At 40.2% G+C, this 25,284-nt stretch overlaps 1 protein-coding gene across 5 annotated transcripts in view; it reads right to left on the reverse strand.

Annotated features, from left to right (window-relative positions):
• Positions 1-25,284, reverse strand: part of NAALADL2 (N-acetylated alpha-linked acidic dipeptidase like 2) — an 897,010-nt gene that overhangs the window by 297,801 nt on the left and 573,925 nt on the right. For all 5 annotated transcript variants that reach the window (XM_087725225.1, XM_087725222.1, XM_087725221.1 and 2 more), the window contains exon 5: positions 14,967-15,117. In XM_087725225.1, the coding sequence (XP_087581351.1) occupies positions 14,967-15,117 (151 nt within the window). The remainder of the gene's footprint in view (positions 1-14,966; positions 15,118-25,284) is intronic.

A 25,284-nucleotide genomic window follows, 5' to 3' on the forward strand; every position in this document is an offset into this window, starting at 1 on the left:
CAAAAAGCAGCTTTATTTGGAACATTATCGCATCCTGTGACAATATCTTTAAAATCATCATACAATAGCATCTGCCTATCCCAAATGCTTGGGAAGAACATGATAGGTTAAAAAAAAGGCAAATCCTGTCTAAATATCTGGCTGAATGTATGGCAAACCATAAATAATCATGATAAATGGTGCATGCAAAGGATGTAGCTTCTAAAATCCAACTTTTGTGTTACATATTGCCATGAAACCAGTGATGGGATTCAGCCAGTTCAGGCCGGTTCAAGTGAACTGGTTGTTAAATTGCTGGCTGGCCTTGCCCCTTCCTATCCCGCCCCTTCCAGGTCCTCACACTCCTTCGTTTGGCTCCCAGGTAAGTGCAGGGAGGCCTACTAGGCCCAAAATGGGGAATGGAGGGGGCAGCATGCCCCCTTGCAGCCCATTTTTGCTCCTGGGGGTGTAGGAGGGCGAGTGCTGCCTGTCACACACCCTGGCCATACCCACTCTGGCCAAGCCCACCCAGCCGGCCATTAGGGCAGAGAACCTGTTGTTAAATTATTTGAATCCTACCACTGCATAAAACAGTACACCAACAAAATCTATAGAAATATTAGGAAATTCAAAATCATTAACTAAAGAAGATCTGAGGTCACAGAGCACATGCCTGAATAAGGTGATATGCAACCTTTATTTATTTATTCTCATTTTGATGCTGCCCTACTCCTCAATGACTCTGGGCAGTTTACAAGCAATAGAAAAGAAACTATGTAAGTATAAAACAGCCAACAAAAAGGATAAAACTAAACTGAACTAAAATGGTTTATAAATCACCCCATTTCAAAACTTAATAAAACAACGAGGTTGAATTTGCAGGAAATTCTGACTGTTCCGTTCAGTCCCTTAAAAGAATAAAGGATCATAAAAACATCAAGCACAAAGGACAATCTTTAATGAGAAGCAGGATAAAAGGAAGTGGATGTACATTTAAATCATCGTATGTGTGCTTATGTAAATTGCACATGATCTACTCAAATTTTGCAGAATAATTGACTATCCTCAATTAAAAAGAAATATGTGAAGGTAATGCTAATCCTGAGTTGAGTCAACTCCTGGTGATTATATGTCTATAGCCATGATGGCGAACCTATGGCACGCCTGCCACATGTGACACGCAGAGCCTCTCTGTGGGCACATGAGCCGTCGCTCCAGCTCAATTCTGTCATGCATTCATGCATGCATGCCTCCTGCTGGCCAGCTGGTTTTCCGGTTTCTGCCATGCACACTTTTGCAGGAGGTAGGGCACATGAGGGCTTGCAAGCACATGCATGTGGGGCAGGTCACATATGGGGGTCACACATGCATGCATGGGGCACATGGTGGCATTGCACATGCATGCACAAAGAGTCAGGGTGCATGGGTGGGTCACACATGTAATGCATTATGGGTGTGCATGTACGCATATGAGCTTTTGGCACTCAACACCCAAAAGGGTTAGCCATCCCTGGTCTACAGTCTTGTAAGCTTCCATTACTAAAAGCCCAACTGTTCTTATTCTCCAAGCGTCTTGGAGGTGGATGTAATATAGTTAAGCATTGTTGGAAATCTATCATAAGGTTTAAAACCATTTTAAAATTGTCTTAAAACATATCCCTCCCCCTGTCATGGGTTAGGATGAGTGGTGAGCTCCTTTCCAAGGTTTTGTATGTTAGACTAAAAGTGTTCTCTTATGGATAATTGCTGCCTTTTCAAGAAAAGGTTTTTGTTTGGAAATATAAGAGAAGGGAGCAGTAAATATACCACTCAAGAGCTCCTGTACAAGTTTCCACCACAAATCCGTGAAGCCCTTATCCGCGGAGACATAAGCGCGAAGGGCTAATCCGCGCTAAGCGCAAAAGGCTAATCCGCGCCATTCGAAGCGCTAAGGAAAAACGCGACCCTACCGCGATGACATAATCGTGGAGGGCAAATCCACGCCTTTCGAAGCACTCAGCACCCTAAACCTAACCCTAAACCTAACCCTAAACCTAACCCTAAACCTAACCTTAAACCTAACCCTAAACCTAACCCTAAACCTAACCCTAAAGCAAACCCCTAAACCTAATCCTAACCCTTACCTTAATTTAAATCGGCTTTCTGCCGCTGCACTGTTTTAAAGCGCCCTTCTGTCACTGCGCTGTTGTCGCGGTGGTGATGACACGTGGTGATGACGTCGCGGCTTTAGCGACGCGGTTTTATCACTGCTATTTTGACGAGCACGGTTTTGTCGTGCCACGCTGGTACAAAACAAACAAACAAACAAACATAGGCAGAATAGGTATTCCAAATGAATAACTAATAGCTATGCTGAGTGGTGCAGTAGCCTCATCTTCCCTTTGGAAGGTTGAAAGTTCAATACTAGGCACAGGCAGATTTTTTTTCTATCAGGGCGCAAAGAGAAAATAGTGCTGTGAACTCTGTGTAGGTGTCAGGAAGGGCATCTGGCCAGTAAATACTCAGCTCCAAGAAGTTGCCCTGACTCCACCTGAATAAAAGGGATTAAATTGTTGCAAAAAGAAAAAGAAAGAAAAAAACACCTAATAGCTATGCTGATGCCGTGCATGTTTTGACATTATCACACAAAGATCACAAATTCTGTGATTTGCATCCATTGATGTAACCCTAATAATATAATTCTATATTTAATTATTTATTCCTTGAATAAGATGACTTATCCATTCCATTGGTCTGGTGACATTATGCTATAAATAAGGTCACTTATTCCTCTTCATGAACACGTATGACGAGCTTTGAATGTCATCAACTTATCTCTTAATGAGGTCCTGAGACTTGTCATGGCTATGGAATCTGGAATGAATAATTCCCACCTTTCCAATGAATAGGGATGATAGAAGAGGCAAACTGGTTATTTTGCTTAGAGCAGGGATGTCAAACTCGTGGCATCACATTGTCATCACATGATGTATCACAATTGTTTCCCTTTTGCTAAAATGGGGGTGCGCATGGCCAGCACATGATGTATCTGGCCAGCAGGCCGTGAGTTTGACACCCTGGCTTAGAGCATCATCTTCAGAGATAGTATTCAGCAGGTTCTGACCAGTTAGTAGTAGTAGTAGTTAGACTTATATACCGCTTCATAAGGCTTTCAGCTCTCTCTAAGCGGTTTACAGAGTCAGCATATTGCCCCCACAGTCTGGGTCCTCATTTCACCCACCTCGGAAGGATGGAAGGGTGAGTCAACCTTGAGCCGGTGAGATTTGAACCGCCGAACTACAGATATCAGTCAGCTGAAGTGGCCTGCAGTACTGCACTCTAACCACTGCGCTACCTCGGCTCCTTCTGGAGAACTGGTAGCGGAAATTTTGAGTAGTTCGGAGAACCATTAAATACCACCTCTGACTGACCCCACAGCCAATATATTCTCTGCCTTGCGAGTCCCAGCTGATCAGGAGGGAATGGGGATTTTGCAGTAATCTCCCCCTGGAGTGGGGAGGGAATGGATACTTTACAGTCTCCTTCCCTTGCCATGCCCACCAAGCCACGCCATGCCCACCAAGCCACGCCCACAGAACCAGTAGTAAAACTCCCACCACTGATCCTCTTTCCTTTTTCATTAGATTGTTTCTTCAATAGTGTATTTTATTAGAAACTTTGGCAAGAGGATGAGCTATATCTTGGATGGAGCCTGTTGCATTTTTAGCATTTTAAAAACTGATAAAGAGTTTCCACATCTTCAAAGCTGCTTGAGAATTTCCTCATTTTTCTGTCCTTTTCCAAATACGGAGATAGAAATCCTATTACCAAGTGGCTTATCTTAGGAATAGAGTTCTTCTCATAGCACAGATGTTTTTCTATTTACATACTAGGGAGTCTGGCAGTCTGGATATAGCTTTTTTTCCATATCTTCATTTACCAAGTCATTTTCCTATCAGATGAAAGATTCCAGTTTAAAAAATAAACTTGGAACTATAGTATTCATGTGAAGCTAAACAATTCCTTGCCAGAGGCAGACCAAGTGAATGGGAAGATAGCAAACTGCCAAAAAAGGCACATCTGTTTGTGTTTGTGTGTGTGCGCGTGTGCACATCCATATGCAATTTTTGTATCATTTATTTTTTATGGGGTGGCAGTAGACTCTTAAGTGACATAGGATGAACAAAAACATGTTTTCTTGCTATACTACTTGTCTATTTTCAGGTACAATTTTTGATTCGTCCTGCTAAAATAAAATAAAAAAGATTTTATACCTAATTAAATTATCACATTAATCAAAACTAAATTAGACCTAATTTGAGATTTTCCTCATTTTCTAAAACAATTAAATGTGATTTTTTTAAAAGGTCTGATAACATTTGCGTAAGATAATATGATAAAGTTCAAATATTACTTTGACTGGTTGATTGCAATCTAATGACTCTTGGCAGCTTACAGAATTAAAACAGTTAAAACATCCACAGTAAGGTTAAACCAAATAATGACATTAAAATCCCCCAGTGAAAACAGAGTAACAATAAACAACAACCCAATACATCTACATATGTATATAGGTATGTATGTTTATGTGTGTCTTGATATTGTGGTGGAATATAGTCTAGAGTCCCATTAGGCAGAAACTCCTTCCTAGAGGACAAAGAGGCAATATCTCCTTAGCAGTTCACAGAAAATATCTATAATTATGTTGATAGTAGTTTAGTCTGGCAAGATTCCGACTGTAAACCAACAACAATGAAGAAAGTTCTCAGAATTCCTTGTGTCGTACATGATTTGTACTGCCTGATAGAAATAAACTACATTTTTTCACACAGTCCCTTGCAGGTTCACCATACTTACACAAGTTGCCCCCCCCTTTAATTTTCCTTCCTGCAAAAATTCCATCTGGAACTATGGAGTCCCCTCACAAGCTTTCACGTGAAAGTCAGCACATCAGACCTAGGCCTTTCACAGGCTTTCCGTAACCATTTCCAATTAACTTTACTTTTCATAGAGGGTGCATAAAGCATTGTGGAGTTGAGCAAACTGATAAACAGCAACCCATTTGTCAAACGTCACTGTGAAATAAGCAAGAATTAAGCTGGAGAATGCTACATTTACTCTGTCACTCCTCAGGGCAATACTAGAAACACTAGGTCAGGTAGTCTGAGATGCTGAGAAATTGCTCAATTCCATCCCACTGAGCTGTCATGGCATTTCATGCTGTGAATAGTTAACACCCATCCATGATGAGGAGGCAAATGCTCCTGGTTTGCTTGCTTTCCTTATGCCATTCCAGTCATGTCGCGTGACAGTACTGTCACCTCAACTGATTTAGTGACAATTCAAGAAAAGATTTTCAGGGTCTGGATACGTCACTGCAACAAATGTTCTTGATGGTAACTTGTTACAATTTCACAGTTTGATCCTTAATGTCCCTTCCAACATCCCCCTGCCACCCGTAGAGCTAGAAGGCAAAAAGATGCTGTAAGATACAGAAAAGAGCACAAAGTGTGAAACACTTTTCACTCTGTAACCTGGGATCGTGAGCGCTGCATCAATACGATAAAGGTGAAGATAAAGGTTCCCCTGCAAATACGTGCTAGTCTCTTCCGGCTCTAAAGGCGATGCTCCTCTCTGTTTCAAAGCTAAAGAGCTAGTGCTGTCCGAAGACCAGTGATGGGATTCAAATAATTTAACAACCGGTTCTCTGCCCTAATGACCATCTGGGTAGGTAGGGCTCGGTGGTCATGTGACTGGGTGGGTGTGGCCAACTCAATGTCACTCACATCGATGGGCGCATCGTCTTAGCTGTTACAATGTAATAAGGGTTAACAAGAGAGGCAGTTTCTGTAGGCAGGGCAATAAAGATTAGGCTAGAAACAACACCAGAAGGTTTCCTTCCTGCCTTCCTTACAGGATTAGCCCTGTAAAGTGGAAAAAAATAAAAGGAGATTTCTTCCAACAACCGGTTCTCTGAACTGCATAGAAAGTTAACAACCGGTTCTCCCGGATAAGTGCGGACTGGCTGAATCCCACCACTGCCGAAGACGTTTCCATGGTCATATGGCCAGCATGACTAAAAGCCGAAGGAGCATGGAGCGCTATTACCTTCACACCAAAGGTGGTTCCCATTTTTTTCTACTTGAATTTTTACATGCTTTTGAACTACTAGGTTGGCAGAAGCTGGGACAAGTAACGGGGGCTCACTCTGTTATGCAGCAGTAGGGATTTGAACCGCCGAACTGCCGACCTTTCTGATCTACAAGCTCAGCGTCTTAGCCACTGAGCCACCAGATCAATACAATGCTAGTGTCTTAAATTTTCATCTATAGATTTCAGCAAACCTCCAGCAAGGAAAAATAAACGTTCAACAAACCCTACTTCCTTCTATGATGTTACTTAGTTGGATAATGAAATGTCTACACAAAAACAAGCATGCTTGGAGAGCACCAAGAACTCCACATATTCTCTTGTATTGGTGCTATGTATGGGCCTCAAAACACTTCAAAGGGCATGCAAATGAGGGGGGGAAACAGATGGTGTTCTCTGAGATTGGTTGTTTCCATGTTCTAGTGCTAGGATGATAGAAATAAGGATTTTTTTCTGACAGTGAGAATAATGGAATAGCTTCAGGGGTGGGCTGCTGGGGTTCACAGGGGTTTGGGAGAACCTCTAGCTATGTTTCTGGGCAGTTCAGTGAACCCCCAAATCCCACTCAAGGCTGGCCCTGCCCGCCCCACCACACACCTCCCAGGAGTCCCCATGCAGCCCATTTTGAATGCAGGTAAGTGCAGGACACATGTGGAGGCTCAGGGAGGGTGAAAAACGGGCCTACTAGAAGTTCAGGAAGGCCTGCGGAGGCCGTTTTTGCCCTCCCAGAGGCTCGAGAAAGCCTCTGGAACCCGGGGAGGGAAAAATGTTTTCCCCCACCATTGTGCAAATGGCCAAGTAGGCCATGCCCACCATGCCCATGCTCACCCAGCAACCAGGCAAAGAACCCCTTGCTAAAAATTTTGAAGCCCACCCATGAATAGCTTGTCTCCCAGAGTTGTTTGTGCTCCACCATTGGAGGCTTTCAAAAACAGGCTGGACATCCGTTTGATACGGATGGCATAAAGCTGCCTGATGTCAGCCCCTGCTACGCTTGCTTGCTATCAGCTGCCATAGAAATGGGGAAGGTGGGGGCATGGTATTGGGAAAGGGAATTATATTGTACTGGAGGAGTCTTGTTCTCACAATCTTCTGCACATGCTGGTAGCTGATGTTTGGACCAACCGTCTTGCATAAGAACTTGAAGAGGTTGTTTGAAGATGCACCTCACGTGACATCTTAGGGAGTTGCAGATTGGACACTGGGTTGGGGAATTGGGAGGAGGGTGCTGGGTAAACGTTTGATATGTACATGTTCGCGCCTTTCTGGCTCAGATCTTGCTTTCCTTTTTGCTGCTTTCATTTCATATCTAGTAAAAGTACTTTATCTCTATTCAAATGGAGTTGAGGTTTTTCTTTCTTGGATACCGAAGGAAGCATGCCTGACATTAAGCAAGATCAGCAGGGGATCAGACTAGAAGACCTCCAATGTCCCTTCCAGCATCAAGGAGTAATAAACAGAGAGCAAAACCCATTCCCTTCAACCACTGAAGAAGTTACCGTATTTATCCAGAATAAAAACCTGCATGGAAACAACGAAGCTCAGAGAACATCAAGGAGAATAACATCCTTGATGTTTTTTTTTTTTTAAAGTCCTGCTTCTTTCACATATTTTTAGTTATCCTTCTGCTTCATATCTTTTCTATATTCATCTGCACATTAAAATAAAACCTCTTCCCAAATGTGATGTTTAGTTAGGTTGCCATCAAGTCAAACTCAGCTTCTGAGACTGCATGTCAAAATGCCTTCCATCTCATCTTGTCTGCTCTGACAAAATGCAGCACACTCAAAAGACTTTTCAATACTATTTCTGAACTGGTGTATCCACCTTTTTAAAATGTATTCTCCTTTTGTCTATGGAGATTCTCGGGCATCCTGGTCATGGTTTTGTCTCAAAGATGCTTTTTTTTCAAAAAGCATACTTGACTTTCCTTGTTTATCCTTGAAGATGTTTCGCTTCTCATCCAAAAAGCGTCATCGGTTCTGACAGGATGGTGGTGGTGGTGGTGGTGGTGAGGGAATGGAGACGTTATTCTCTTTTTGTTGTTCCTTCAAATGTCTCATTGTATTTTTTTCTAGCAGATCTTACAATCACATCCCATGCCCAGGTTTGCTTACCTGCTAATCCTTGCCTCAGAAGAACAGGCAGTCTTTACTTCATACAAATTTGACTAATTGGTTCTTTTGGAAGCCATGGTACTGTTAATAACTGTCCTTAAAGCTAAGGCTCACAATGAAGAAAGGCTTGCCACAAAAGTAAAAAAAATAACAAAAAACCCTTCTTCTAACATGTTAAAAACAAGAAAAAAGCTAAGGAAACAATTGCTGGGAGAAAGTGGCAAGAAGGTGACAAGCAACAGGGAGAAAGCAGAACCATTTAACTCATGTTTTGCATCTGTCTTTACACAAAGGGATAAAACACTCCAACCTATCAAAAACAGCACCACAAAATCAGATTAGGAACACAAGTTGAAATAGGGAAGAAAATGGTAAGTGAGCACCTGTCTATCCTAGGCAAGTTCAAATCATCAGGACCAGATGGATTACACCCCAGGGCTCTGAAGGAACTGGCAGACAAGATCTCAGAACCACTGAACTATATCTTTCAGAGATCCTGGAGCACCGGAGAACTACCAGAGGACTGGAACAGAGCTGATGTTGTTCCCATCTTCAAAAAAGAGGAAAAAACAGATCCAGGAAACTACAGACCTATCAGCCTGACCTCAATACCAGGAAAGATTCTGGAAAAGATAATCAAGCAACAAATTAACGAACACCTAGAAGCAAACCAAGTAATAGCCAAAAGCCAACATGGGTTTGTCAAAAACAGATCATGCTAGACTGATCTTATTGCATTCTTTGATAATGTGACAAAATTAGTGGACCAGAGGAATGCCGTCGATATAGTTTACTTGGACTTCAGTAAGGCATTTGATAAGGTAGACCATAACCTACTACTAGATAAAGTAGAAGAATGTGGGTTAGACAGCATCACCACCAGATGGATTCGTAACTGGCTGACCAACCGCACTCATCGTGTAGTCCTCAATGGAACTGCATCTTCATGGAGGGAAGTATGCAGTGGAGTACCCTAAGACTCTGTTTTGGGCCCAGTACTCTTCAACATCTTCATCAATGTTTTGAATGAGGGAATAAATGGGGAACTCATCAAATTTGCAGATGACACCAAGCTGGCAGAAATAGCCAACACTCCAGAAGATAAGCTAAAAATACAGAACGATCTTGGAAAACTTGAACATTGGGCACTATCTTAATAAAATGAAATTCAATGGTGAAAAGAGTAAGGTTCTACATTTAGGCAACAAAAATGAAATGCACAGGTACAGTATAGGTGGTACCTTGCTCAACAGTAGTAACTGTGAAAGGGATCTTTCACCATTTAAATATGAGCCAGCAGTGTGCAGCAGCTGCCAAAAAAGCCAACACAGTTCTAGGCTGCATAAACAGAGGAATAGAATCAAGATCACATGAAGTGTTAATACCACTTTATAATGCCTTGGTAAGGCCACACTTGGAATACTGCATTCAGTTTTGGTCACCACGATGTAGAAAAGATGTGGAGACTCTAGAAAGAGTGCATAGAAGAACAACAAAGATTATTGGGGGACTGGAGACTAAAACATATGAAGAACGGTTGCAGGAACTGGGTATGTCTAGTTTAATGAAAAGAAAGACTAGGGGAGACATGATAGCAGTGTTGCCACAAAGAAGAGGGAGTAAAACTATTCTCCAAGGCACCTGATGGTAGAACAATAAGCAATGGGTGGAAACTAATCAAGGAGAGAAGCAACTTAGAACTGGGGAGAAATTTCCTGACAATGAGAACAATTAACTAGTGAAACAGAAGTTGCCTCCAGAAGTCGTGAATGCCCCAACACTGGAAATCTTTAAGCAGATGTTGGATAGCCATTTGTCTGAAACAGTATAGGGTTTCCTGCCTAGGCAGGGGACTAGAAGACCTCCAAGGTCCCTTCCAACTCTGCTATTGTATTGTATTGTAAATCCATAATTTAAAGATCTATTACTTCCTTCCTTCATTTACTCCTTCTAAATGTCCAGCTTTGATCACCATACATTACTATAGGCAATGCTACTTCTTCAGCTGTTCCAGTACTTATTGCATTGAAATATATTTATTTTCAAGCTCTTTTCCAAGTACCTATGCCTAGAGTTAATGCTTAGTACTATCACTGATGGTGCTATCTACTTTGGGTAATGAAACACCTGCAATAATACAACCAAACTCAGATAACACCAAGAACCTCTCTTTTCCAAGTTTCACATTCTTTTCCTCCTTAGGATTAAATCCTCAACTTCTCCAGAATCCTGCCTACTTATCTACCCTTGAGATCAAGACAACAAATTATTATGAGCTGCGGTGGCACAGTGGTTGGAGTGCAGTACTGCAGGCTACTTCTGCTGATCACCAGCAGCCAGCAGTTCGGCAGCTCAAATCTCACCAGGCTCAAGGTTGACTCATCCCTCCATCCTTCCGAGTTCAATAAAATGAGGACCCAGATTGTTGGGGGCAATATGCTGACTCTGTAAACCACTTAGAGGGGGCTTTAAAAGCACTATGAAGCAGTATATAAGTGCTATTGCTATTGATATCTTCACTTATTTGCCATCAACTATAAATTCACTAAGAAACGTCTTTCTCAACATTTTCACTTTTCATTTTACTTTCTTAATGTGCTGTCTTAAGTCTTCTTTACTTTGACTAATAGTGGCATTGTCTGTATACTACACGTCAAATTATTAATTTGAACTGTCTTTTAAAATACACATTTTAAAAATGTAGCTTGAAGTACAGTAATAATTAATACGTGCACTGCAAATTATATATAGGAATAGTTTTATTTCTTTTAACCACTATCAACTGTGAATTTGCAAAGTATTAACTTTTGTCTTCTTCTTATTTAGCATTAACTCAGAAAATTCACATTCCCTTTGGACTTTCATAATGAGCTCTTCTAAGTTTTCTTTACCTTCATCTAAGAGATTAGAGTCAGCTGTATAACTCAAGATTGTTAGTGTCTGAAGACCATATTTTAAAATATGTGTTTTTTAAAAGTGTAACTTTAAACATGTATGAATGCATGTCCTATCCATTAATATTGCAAAGAACATATGAGATGCAATCCACTTGATTGTTTCACTTTGTTGCTGTTGTTGTTAGCTGTGAAGTCATGTCCAACTCATCGCGACCGCATGGATAACGTTCTTCCAGGCCTTTTTATCCTCTACCATCCTCTGGAGTCCATTCAAGCTCACACCTACTGCTTCGGTGATGCCATCCAGCCACCACATTCTCTGTCGTCCTCTTCTTCTTTTGCCCTCAATCTTTCCCAGCATTAGGCTCTTCTCCAGGGAGTTCTTCCTTCTCATAAGGTGGTCAAAGTATTTGAGTTTCCTCTTCAGGATCTGGCCTTCTAAAGAGCAGTCAGGGTTGATCTCCTCTAGGACTGTCCAGTTTGATCGCCTTGAAGTTCAAGGGACTCGCAGGAGTCTTCTCCAGAACCATAGTTCAAAGGCCTCCATTCTTTGGCACTCAGCTTTTCTTATGGTCCAACTTTCATAGCCGTACACTGCAACTGGGAAAATCATAGCCTTGTCCATACATGTTTCACTTTGGAAAGGCATATTCTGCTGTTGAGGAATATATCTTTCTACTATTGTCCTTTTCTATCACTAACACAATGTTTTGGGCAGGATCCTAATCCCACTACAAGAATGTTTCTCAACTTGGCAACTTTAAGATATGTGAACTTGAATTCCCAGAATTCCCTAGTTAACTGAGATGGCTGGAGAATTCTGGAAGTTCAAATCCACGTATATTAAAGTTGCAATGGTTGAGAAACACTACTCTAGAATAATTTTAAGGACATGCACAGCTAAAGTTGCAGAAAATCATGTTGTGCATCACAATACAATCCACCTATGAAGTTAGCTATGTTTTTATTGCTGATACCTGTGTTGCAACATTCAAAACAGTACAGCATTGGGTCAATCATTTAAGTTCTGGTCTATATATTAGTCTACATTTTTAGTCTATAATAAAAAGGACAATGAAAAAGCTAATATTACTATTATTGGTGCAATTTGATAGGCCTGGCTGAGAAGAAATGCCATAATACTTTTTTTTCAAAAAAATGGAAAGAATGGAAAATAAACAAAATTCTTAAGAATGGGGAAAGCACAATGGAGGACCATCAATGACATACTTAACAGGTGAACCTCTGAAAACACAGACATTTTAAAGGAATCTTCTGTTGCCAGCATTAATAGATTGTAAATATATAGTAAGTTATATATATATGTAGGAGATGACCACGCTGAGCCCGAGGAAGGGGTCATCAGTCATGAGTCCATGCACACTCATAAGAAATCTAGGTCCAGCCCATCTTGAATGCCTTCTTAATTCCCACACTTTTCCCTTACAATTAGTAGCTCAAATTCTTGTAGAGACCTTAAGCTTTCAATAAATCTTTATACTCATCCAGTATTTGCATGGCAGATGTTAAGTCATAATAGCAGTGGCACTTAGACTTATATATCATTTCACAGTGCTTAACAGCCCTCTCTAAGTAATTTACAGAGTCAGCATATTGCCCCCAACAATAACTGGGTCACATTTTACTGACCTTGGAAGGATGGAAGACGGAGTCAACCTTGAACCAGGGGTGAAATCCAGCAGGTTCTGACAGGTTCGGGAGAACCGTTAGCGGAAATTTTGAGTAGTTCGGGGAACCGGCAAATGCCACTTCTGGTTGGCCCCAGAATGGAATGGGAATGGAGATTTTGCAGTATCCTTCCCCTGCCATGCCCACCAAGCCATGCCCACCAAGCCACACTACACCATGCCCACCAAGCCATGCTCACAGAACTGGTAGTTTAAAAAGAATGAATTTCACCACTGCCTTGAACCCCTCAGAACTGAAGTCCTGGAGTGAGCAATGAGTTAGCCCTGCAATACTGTATTTTAACCACTGCACCATCATGGCTCATGATGGCACATGGATGGTTTCATCATTTGCTCCCTTGACATCTTCCCTGCAGACATCTCAAGATCAGTAGCGCTACCAAGTTCTTCTATAAAGCATTTTGCCAATAACCTACCAGCAAAACAATCAATGTTTATAAGTGATATTTCCATCTGTAGTGGCAAAGGGCTGCATTATAACTTGCTGCCTGTCCTTTTCAATTAGATACAACTGTAAAAAAAGATGACTAAATATTTTCCAAGTCTCAATCCAGGGATAATCCATGACGGCATTTTCCATGCAGCTAAAGTTAGACAAGAAAGAACTCTACCATGAAATCCATAGACAAAGAGGTTGTTTTGTTTCACAAAAACAAAGCCTTATCATAGTGCACAGTGTATGACAGGGTCTTATGTATCTGAACTGCAGCAGATAGATATTTTTCAGAAACTGAGGGAAATGGAGAGAAATATTGTTTTTCAGCCTTTTATTTCTAGCAATATGGAACCACAGTGGACACCAAGTTTCTCAATTTTGTACCAAGGAAAAGGCAGTGTGGAAATAATTTATTTATTAGAGCAGACCTATCTGGCCAAATCTTCTTCATACCTTTCAGTAGGTCCTTAGCTATATCTGCTTTTAAAAAATGAAGAAAAAAAAACTTTCCAATCTCAATTTTGTTTGATACTATTTGTGCTACAGTCTACTTTTTTTTCAAAGACTGCATTACCATATATTTTCATATACATTTCTATAGTTTTCATTGGCAGAACATGGAAAATATAATTGGGACTCGTGTAAATTTCTGTTTAACTCATTTAAATAAAGCCTTTTTTTTAAAAAAAGGATTGCTTTCAGGAATAATAGAGAACACGTTGCAAAGTCCAAAACATCTCTAAATCATGCTTAAATGTGCAACCTCAACCATTCTGATTCATGCCATTCACAGTTTGCCGATGACTATGATACACTGGGCCCTGAGAAGCAGGAAGGAATAACAGATTGTCAGACTTACCACAGCTTAGACCTCTAAATAGAACTGATCCTTGGCTCCATTTGTTGAGAAAGGTATAATTTATTAGAGATCAAGCGTATTGCAATATTACAAAGCCAGAACTGAGAATCGCATGCCAAAATCCCTCAGTTCTACTCCCCACACCCTTAACTGTCTCTTGCTGCCCATCTTGTGTAACCAATCAGGTTCAGTCAAGATGTTTTCATAAAAGTCGGTCCAAGCACAGTTGTGTATATAGCTCCTTCCTCCTTCCAGCTGGGTGACCTTGAAGCAGCATCTCAAGAAGGCACAGATCTTACTTTTGTTTCCCCAAGCTTTTCCTCCTTCGTTCCCTCTCCCCACAGTTCATGGCAGTCTGTCACCACATAGCAGTGAAGCACAAGTGAGCACAAGGTGCCAACTGACCAGTGGTGGGTTGCAGGTGGTACACCCCGGTATGGGTGTATCGGTGCCTGCCAGGAGCACCAGGTACCGTTCCAGTATGGTGCTCCGGAGGCCCATCGCCTGCCTGAACTCGTTACCTGTATTTGAGCTCTTTGGTGCTTCCATGCACAGAGCATACAGCACCTATGCAATGCTCTGCCGAGCAGCTGGAGCGTTGCGGAGGTGTCACAGAGGTAAGGACACATGCGAGCACTGTGCATGCGCATGTGGGAGACGCTGGGCCCTGTTGCACTGTACTGGTTGCAATGGGATCTGGAACCCACCAATGACACAGATAGTTACAAATAGCAAAAAACCCTTATATCATTTTTGCTTTATGCTTTCAACTAACCATTTTTGCAATAAAGTGCTTATTGTTTATTTCATGTAAAAAAGTACTCTCAGAAAAGTACTCACCAATACTGGGATATCCAGGTGTTGAAGGATCACCACCACTGTTCAATGACACCATAAATGCCTTATTGCTCAGGTTTTGAAACTTTGGTAAATTGCAAGGATCAATGTAAAGAAGAGCACCCTTGAAACCCGCCTCTTCTAGTAGTGAAAGCTGAGAAAGCAAAGAAGTAAAAAAAAGGGAAAATTAGAAAAATCTTATATTCTCATGTTTTTCTCTTTCTTTTTCCCTAAGTGCCAAAAATGTGCAAAACATCAGCATGGAAGGAGTTTGAGGACATTGGCAATTGCTTACTTATGCTTACATCCATAGGTCATATGCATTTTAAATTCATAATCAAAGTTATAATCACCCCAATATCCATTATTCAGTATCTCTCTGCTATAATTATTAGAAATAGTATGCTTGACCAGTGTTAGAAAGTACCATATATTTTGGAGTATAAGATGCACTTGCCCCCCTCAAAGAGGCTGAAAATTTGGGTGCATCTTATACTCCAAATGTAGCTTTTTTGAAGGTTTTTTTCAGCCCTAATGAGGAGCTAATGAGTGAAGCGATCTTCCGTGCTTTGCCTGCTTTTCTCATTGCTTCTTTCCAGAAGCTGTTTTTTATCTCCAACCAGGGGATAAAAAGGGAGTGTGCATGCTCAAAACCAGCAAACCTATGTGCTAAAGCTGACCAGACTAAGGACACTAGCCAGATGAATACCTGGTAGGCAAAAAATGTTCCCCTATTTTCCTCCCCCAAAATTAAGGTGCGTCTTATACTCCGAAAAATAAGGTAGGTATCAAGCTGTTTCTCTCTGCTATAATGTATTTGCATGTTGTGCATTTGTGATTTTTTTGGGGGGTGGGGGGAGAGGAAAATCCACAAGTCAAAGAAAGACAAGTTTGAACATTTTTCACTGGTTCTCAAAATTCTACTTGTGCCAGATTAACTCTTCCAGGAAACAAATCAGAATCCTAAGGATAGTTACAAAATCCAAATGCACTCTTCTAACAGTTTCCTTTGCCTCCAAAGTAAACCAAATACCAGCCAAATACCTTGGATCAAATGTTCTCCTTACACATGAAACAGTCATGACCAAAGACCTTAGTTGTGTTATTTTTATGTAAATTGATATTGGTATCAGCTGGAGACCAGAACAACTCTTTTTTACTTCTTTTTCTGTGCTATTCAAGTTACTTTACTGGTGAGACAGGCAAGACGTAAATTAATTAATTAAATACATATTTTCTTTAGGCCTGGCAAATGAAGCATATAAATGTAATTAATAAATAAACTTTACAGTGTATTGATCACAAATTTTAAAGGGCATCTTTGAAACATGGAAACAAAGTTGTTCTCTCTCTCTCTCTCTCTCTCTCTCTCTCTCTCTCTCTCTCTCTCTCTCTCTCTCTCTCTCTTCTTCTTCTTCTTCTTCTTCTTCTTCTTCTTCTTCTTCTTCTTCTTCTTCTTCTTCTTCTTCTTCTTCTTCTTCTTCTCCCCCTCTCCCTCCCAACTCCCTCTCTTCTTTTCATCTGCCTAAAATACATACACAAAGAAACCTTCTTAACTACTCACAACTAATGTTCTTTCTGCATCCCCAAGATTTAGAGTAAAAATAATTATATGTGTCTGAAATAAGAATAAGAAAAGGACACCATTGTTTGGTATGTGAGTTAGCTATGTATCTTATTTTCTTTTGAGCCCTCAAAACAAGCACTTGGCCTTATTTTTGGAGAGGTCTTATTATTTTTGAGGCAGCAAGTGTGGTAATCCCATGGCTGCAGCTTGTTGCAATATTTTCAGGGAGGGCTTACTTTTGGGGAGGGCTTATTTTAGTGCATGCGCTCAAAAACCAATTGGGTTTATTATCTGGGGAGGTATATATATTAGTATTGTGTTGTGATGTGTTATGTTGTATTGTAATGCAATGTAGCCATAACCATACCATATCATACCATACCATACAATATATTATAATATATAATACCACATATACTAAATCTTTAGTTTAGTTAGTTTAGTTTCCTTTATTTGTATGCCGCCCTTTTCCCTGGGGGGACTCAGGGCGGCTCACAATTCAAAAAAAGGGGGGGGGGAGACAAACAGTAGACAATACAACATGTTAAAAAAAGAGCACAACAGTCACACAGTTCGGGTGGGGCTACAATCTTAACCCCAAGCCAGCCGGGACAGCCAGATCTTTAAAGCGGCGCGGAAGGACTGGAGGGTGGTGAGGGTCCGAATCTCCATGGGGAGTTCGTTCCAAAGGGTCGGAGCAGCCACCGAGAAGGCTCTCCTCCGGGTAGTTGCCAGTCTGCACTGGCTGGAAGATGGAATTCGGAGGAGGCCTAATCGATGCGATCGTATCGGTCTATTGGAGGTAATTGGCAGTAGGCGGTCTCTCAAGTACCCAGGCCCACTACCATGAAGGGCTTTATAGGTAATAAGTAGCACCTTGAAGCGCACCCGGAGATCAACAGGTAGCCAGTGCAGCTCGCGGAGGATAGGTGTTACGTGGGTGAAGCGAGGTGCACCCACAATCGCTCGCGCGGCTGCATTCTGGACTAGCTGAAGTCACCGAATGCTCTTCAAGGGCAGCCCCATGTAGAGCACATTGCAGTAAATGGTAATAATACAGTAAGCAAAACAAATATTGAGTTCCTTTTTATATCGTGTTTTTTAATGTTCTTTGTTTCCCCTAAATAGACTTCAGGAACCAAGAAACAGAGAACATAGCCTGCTGCTCTGTTATTACACAACCCATTTAAAGAAGAAGATGTTCAATTGCTAAAATTACAGCATGGCCTTAAAAGACAAATTCTGTTTCTTGGCAACAAATACTGTAGCATTCCTTTCAACCTCTGTACCCAGTCTTATAAATTTACCTTAAATAAAGAAAAAGTATATATTCCTGTCCAATCAAATTAAACTCCTTATGACCTGGGAACTTGCAGCTAAATTTCCAGAATTCTATTTGTATGTTGAAATGATAGGCATTTTCTGCAGTTTCTGGAAGATGTTTCACACTTATTATTTGGAAGCTCAGATTTTAGTCACGAAATATTATTAATAGGTGGGATTCATTGCCCCAAGAACAATTTATTTAAAGGACTAAATAGAATAGACCAGTTTTAGAAGGGAATTTGATTTTTTTTTTTATTGTCTCCACCTGAATTTTCCATGGCTTCAGAGAATGGAAAACCATAATTATATTTTACCTGTAGAACTGTCTTGTTTAATGCCAAACTCTGCAAACCAATATGTTAACTCTTTTTCTTGTGCATACATCCTATGTGTACATACCGTGTTTTCCCCAAAATAAGACAGGGTCTTATTTTCTTTCAACACCCCCCCCCAAAAGTCCTTGGCCTTATTTTCAGGGAGGTCTCATCATTTTTGAGGTGCAGGAGGCGGTGAGAGTGGTCACCTCATGGCTGCTGCTGTGTTGCAATATTTTTGGGGAGGGCTTATTTTAGTGCATGGGCTCAAAAGCCCAATTGGGCTTATTATCTGGGGAAGTCTTATTTTTAGGGAAACAGGGCATACTGAAAGCTTTATAGTAAGAATCAATGAAAGGTCTATTGATCTGGGCATGATTAACCCTAACTCTAACCCTAACCCCAATTCTTCAATGCCTGCACAGCCTTCCAAGCTATTCAGCTTTAGGCAGAAGGAAGGTCAAGTTAATTCACAACAAGCTTTCCCTCCACAGCTTTCCCTTGACAACTCATTCAGATAACTGCTGACCTCTTATTCAGAAAACTGGATCAACCCATTAGCAGTTGATGGATGGCGGTAACAAAGATATGGCATGATGAACTAGAGAAGACAAAGAGTTGGTTTTCTCTACAAAATTCTTTTTCGCAACATTCTATAATATCTCTAGTTCAGGTTACTTTTGAACATTAGTTCAGCACATTTCTGGAATTGTGCTAAACCTAAGTCCAAATGAAACTTGTCTATGGATTGTGAGTTTAGCATGATTCCAGAATATTGCCATTCCAAAAATAGCGCTATTGAGGAATAATGCTTAAATTTGTGTCCAAAAACAGCGTAATGACAACAGGTGCAAATCACCTCATAAATTACGTCCCACCCAAATACATCCATGCAAAGCAATTGTAAAGAACTAGGTTTTGATGGACAGCTAAACTTATCAGTCTAAACATTTATAAAATGTGGCCTCTTTTCCAGACTCATCAAAGCTCACAATAAGGGAACTTAATTGTAAGTAAGGTGATCAAACCGGTTAGTCCTAGAGGAGATCAACCCTGACTGCTCTTTAGAAGGCCAGATCCTTGATGAAACTCAAATACTTTGGCCACCTAATGAGAAGGAAGGACTCAATGCAGAAGAGCCTAATGCTGGGAAAGATTGAGGGCAAAATAAGAAGGGGGACGACAGAGAATGAGGTGGCTGGATGGAGTCACTGAAGCAATAGCCAAGAGCTTAAATTGACTCCAGAGGATGGTATAGGACAGGAAGACCTGGAGGAACGTTGTCCATGGGGTCACGATGGGTCGGACATGACTTCACAACTAACAGCAATAACAATTGTAAGTAACTGGAGAAAGCAATTATGTTGGGAAGAGTTAGCAGTAAAAGGGGGGGAAACGACTACCAAAGAACCGGGTGGCTGGACACCATCAAAGCTGACTCCAGCCAGAGCATAGAACAACCCAAAGAAAGAGTGCAAGATGAGAAAACCTGGCCCATAGGATTGCCAAGAGTTAGACATGACCGAATGGATAACATCATCAATTGTGAGCAGTTTATTTCCATTTGGTGATCTTTGTGGAAAGAGAGGGTAATGAACATGGGGAATCAATCAACTCTGATCCTTAAAATCTCTTGTACAATATAAATAAGGACAACAGCATTTGTTGATATGATGCCTTGGGTGATAAAAAAACTCCAAGTGGGAGCAGTAAATATTATGCTTATAGTTATCTGCCAGCTCAAGGAATGGTGGACAGCAGTACCTCAACAACACAGTATCAAATATCAGCAATGTCAAAATTGTGAATATCCAGATTTACTATGCTACTATTTTAAGAAGCTGCTATTTTTATGTATTAGGGTTCACATGCTGTAGCCCAGAATTTTACTACATTGAGTGTTATACTTGAATGCCCTTCTGATAATAGGAAAGAGACTTAGAAGTCATCTGGATGACCTAACTTTCGCAGACAATGGATGAGATATTTGTAGTGTAGTAAGATGTGACCAACTGCTTTGACAGCAGCTGACATGTAAAGACATATTAAATGTTATAGTTTAAAGAGCTGACATCTGAAACATGTCCTCATATTGTCTAATGCTGAATAACTCAGCACACATAAAGAAATCTAACTCTGCTTTTCAAGTCAGAAGTCTGTCTTCTCAAGCAGCTGCTGTTTTGAAAGGCCAACAGAATAAAGTAGCCCTATGAGTATTTTACCACTCTCTTCTAATCTGACACTTATACTGAAAACAAAACTATTTTGTAGACTATTTTAGTCTCAATAAAATTTATTGTTCAAACATATGATCATTCTTCTAGGATTAATGCTAGGTATACATAGCCCACAACTTGATTTGTTTTTGAAGGAAAGCCAAGCTGATTAATCTACAAATTACACTTTATGTGCAATAGAAGAAAATGCTATGTTTTCAATTAGAAGTATAACTGTGCCTTGAGTCTCTAGTTGCTGACTGGATAAAACTCCTGTAAGTCCCTTGGACTGCAAGGTAATCAAACCAATCAGTCCTAGAGGAGATCAACCCTGACTGCTCTTTAGAAGGCCAGATCCTGAAGATGAAACTCAAATATTTTGGCCACCTAATGAGAAGAAAGCACTCACTGGAAAAGAGCCTAATGCTAGGAACAATTAAGGGCAAAAAAAAAGAAGGGAATGACAGAGGATGAGGTTGCTGGATGGAGTCACCGAAGCAGCAGGCCTGAACTTAAATGGACTCCAAAGGCCTGGAAGAATGTTGTCTATTGGGTCGCGATGGGTCGGACATGACTTTGCAACTAACCACACCAAAATAATTGTGCCTTTAATCACTGGCTGTTAACACTTGAGCCAGCCTTCCCATTATCCATTCCCACATGGATTTACATTTCCTCCCAGTATTGCCAAAATCAGCCATTCTTTAGGAATAACAGTGTTGCCATTCTATCTATATTTCTGACCACTACACATGCTCTGAACCAAATATACCATATTTTTGGGAGTATAAGACACACCTTTTTCCCTCAAAAAATCTGGGTGCATGTTATACACTGAATACAGCATTTTTGCCTCCTGAAACCACGCCCCTTCAGCAAAATGGCTGTGCATAGCTCCCCCCCCCCCCAGCACTCTACAACCTTCCTAAAGGCTATTCATATACTTTTTTGGAAAAAAAATGGGCCCGTTTTTTGAAAAAAAAGGGGCCATTTTGGGGAGGTCTGCAGAATGCAAAAACTTTTTTAAAAAAATTTGTCTCTTCAAAACATTGGTGCATCTTATACTCCGGTTATATAAACTTGTGGTTAAGACTGATTAGGGAAGCATTCTGCTATAGAGATGTATTTATTTATATCCTCCTTTTATTATTACTTTTAAATAATTCATGACAACGAAGACACCCAATACGCCTTCCTCTTCCCCTTTTATCCACAACAACCATGTGAGATGGGTTGGGTTGAGAGAGAGTGGCTGGCCTAAAATCACTTAATTGGTTTCCATGGAGAACTAGAAATCACAGTTTTCCAGTTTCTAGCCTGATTCCTTAACGCCAGGACAAAATTGGCTTGTTAGATACTCAGAAAGCTAGGCAAGATTGATTTTAAGGGACAGAGCAGGAGGATAAAATCCTTCACTGGTGGATGATTGGTTCTGGTTTTCATACAGCAGCTTTCAATCTTGTTGATCCCCCAAATCATGAAGGAATCTAGTGTCTACCTGGTTAGCAAAGCTGGGAGCATGATTGTAAAGAAAAATAGAATGCAAAACATTGAGATCCATCGAATTGGAATGGAATATTCTGTTTTGTTAATAACTATCATTCAGCTCATTACTCTGTGACAAGTTTTCCGCAGTTTGGAAAACCTGCAGATATATCAAATATGATCTCAAGTCATTGAAGAGAATGCGAGATCTAGATTTTGATGCCTGTCTGCCTGTCTCTTTCTTGAAAACCCACCTCCTAGATCTATTGTTGGAATAAATGGGATCAGTGAAGATGGGATCAGTTGGACAGGTATTGAATAAATAGCTGAATCTGTACAGATGCAGCCTTGATATTTCTAAATAAAGCATAAGAAGATAGAGAATTCACGATGTAATTTTTTTTCTGTTTGAAAATCCTGAACACCCTAACATTTAAACCTGATTTTTTTTTTTTAAAAAAAGTGGGTGGGCATGAAAATTGTGGCAAAATTAAGGGCTATTTCACCTTGCATCACAAGTAATCCAAAAGAATGTGGAACAAGCACTTACTTAAATTCATAGTGCAAAATGTGATAGCCAGATTACCAATAATAATGAACGAAGATCTGTCTTTCTTAGTTGGATACAAGCTGAGTTCCTGGATATTTATTCTGACTTCGTGCTGAAGTCCCAATTAGGGCCATAAGGATCTGTTAGCAATCACTTTTTTTCACTGTACTAATTGGCAATGCATAAAATTACCTATGGGAAGCAAAGTGCCGCTTATGCTATCGGTAACAAAGAGAAAAAGAGAGAGAGAGGAGGAACTGCCTCAACTTGCAAGAATTTAATTAGATGTCACCTGCTCTTGTTCTGTTGTTACAAGGCACTATGCTTGTGTGAGCTGTTATATCAACAGAGCACGAATAAGAGGAGAGCAATGTACACATCTCTGTTTCTATAGAAATCTTTTATCCTGTGCTATTTTAATAGGCCCATTTTGGCTCAGGCTTAATTTTGGAGCACTACATTAGATGTTTAATCATGCTGTCACTCTTCTCACTGAGATGCTAGAGGGAGCAAAGTTCAATGAGATCTTATAGGGGGGAAAAGTCTGTTACTTAATGATCCCCAGACTAGCACTTGGTATAGTAGCCACGAAAGCCTTAGAAAAGGTATTAAGTGCCAGAATTTATCTGTTCTTATATAGATCAGAATGGTGAAAATTGTGGTATTCTTTATGACACTCTATAAAAACAAAAGTTGGATTTTGAAGAAGCTGGATACAAATTGTATTGGCACTTTTGAAATCTGGTGTTGGAGAAGACTTCTGAGAATATGTGTGTACACACATATCTTTATGTGTGTATTTTGTTTTGTTCTTCCCTCCCCCTGGATTGTGAGCCGCCCTGAGTCCCCTCAGGGAATAGGGCGGCATATAAATAAAGTAAAATCCTAAATCCTAAATCCTAAAATATCATGGACAGCCAAAGAAGAGAAACAAATGGATCATCGAAATAAGTGAACTCAGTTCTATGAAAATGACCAAGGATGAGGCTCAATTCTTTGGATACCTTATGTGAAAAGTTAGTTCTTTGGAAAAGTCCACAGTATTAGAAAAAGTAGAAAGGAAGAGAACAACTTGTGGCAGAGTGAATAGATTCAATTGCAATGATAACTCCACCATTGGGAGACCAGAAACACAAAACTAGGGACAGATCATGATGAAGAAATGTGGCCACTAAGATTTGATACCAACTTGATGGCACAGTATGGAAATTTAATGATTCAAACATCTTGAAAGTATGACATTCAGGAAGTCAGGCAGAGCTAGTTTAATGTTCATCAGTTCAAGATGATAGGGATAATCTGTATGTGTCATCCTGTTCATCTTTGTACATCAAGGTAAATCATTGCATTATACATGTTGGTGATAGAACATAAGAATTGAGGAAAGGCTTTTTCAACTACTATTCCCACCTGCCTAAACATATGGCAAGAATTGGTGATGACTGGAATTGAAACAATACTATAATCCAATAGAATGCTGCTACACAGCAATGTTTTCAACTCTGCAATTTCACATATTACATGAATGATTCTTAGAGAAGACTGATTACTTCAATAAATTATTTCAGTGGACTTTTTTCTAAAATGGAAAAAAGTAGTATTAACAAAGGTTTAGAATCAAGATCACGTGATGTGTTAATGCCACTTTGTAATGCATTGGCAAGACCACACTTGGAATATTACATTCTGTTTTGGTTATCACAATATAAAAAAAGATGTTGAAAACCTAGGAAGAGTGCAGAGAAGAGCAACAAAGATGATTAGGAGACTGGAGACTAAAGCATACAAAAACCAGTTGCCGGAATTGGGTATGTCTAGTTTAATGAAAAGAAGAACTAAGGGTGACATGACAATGGTGCTCCATTGTTTAAGGGTCTGCCAGAAAGAAGGCAGGGTCAACCTATTCTCTAAAGTGCCTGAGAGCAGAACAAGAAGCAGTGGATGGAAATTAATCAAGGAGAAAACTGATCTAGAACTAAGGATACATTTCCTGACAGTTAGAACAATTAGTCAGTGGAACAATATGCCTCCAGAAGTTGTAGGTGCCCCACACTGGAGATTGGAGAACAATTTGTCTGAAGTAGTGTAAGGTTTCTGCTTGAAAAGGAGATGGAACTAGAAGACCTCCAAGGTCCCTTCCAATTCTGTTATTACGTTAGTATTTTGTCAAGATTTATTCTCTCTCTCTCTCTCTCTCTCTCTCTCTCTCTCTCTCTCTCTCTCTCTCTCTCTCTCTCTCTCTCTCTCTCTCTCCCTCCCTCCCTCCCTCCCTCCCTCCCCATTCCCCCTCCCCATTCCCCCTCTTCCTCTCCTCTGCCTAAAATACATACACAAAGAAACATTCTTAACTACTCTCAAATAATGTTATTTCTGCATCTCCTATATTTATAGTAAAAATAGTTATATGTGACAGAAATAAGAATAAGAAAAGGACACAGTTGTTTAGTATGTGAGTTGGCTATGTATTGTTCTCATAACTTATTGTTCGAAATATTAAAACTTCATTTTAGTGTGATTTTTGGCTGCTAAAGTGGTTGTATTTCATTTGGCAATGGGCATTTAGAGTTTCTCTCATGATCACATTTCTTTTCAAGCACAGATTAGTGGCATCCTAATTCCACTCCACATGGCTAAAGCTTTTTAAAAATTCTGTATTGATTTGTATCCAGGTTTTCCAGACAATTTTCTTTAGACTACCTCTTCTTTTTTTTTTTTGCAAACAAGCAAAAAACCCTTATATACACCCATTTTAATAGACCTATTTATTTTGTTCCCATTGGGATCTGCAGGCAGTAAATAATAAAACAAGTGTTGTGATGCCACAACACAAATAATCTGACAAACAGATTTATATTCAATGTTG

This window comes from Thamnophis sirtalis, unplaced genomic scaffold (genome assembly GCF_051295495.1).
Source record: "Thamnophis sirtalis isolate CommonGarterSnake01/CBP01778 unplaced genomic scaffold, rThaSir2_p1.2 scaffold_11, whole genome shotgun sequence".
In the NCBI taxonomy this organism is placed as follows: domain Eukaryota; kingdom Metazoa; phylum Chordata; class Lepidosauria; order Squamata; family Natricidae; genus Thamnophis; species Thamnophis sirtalis.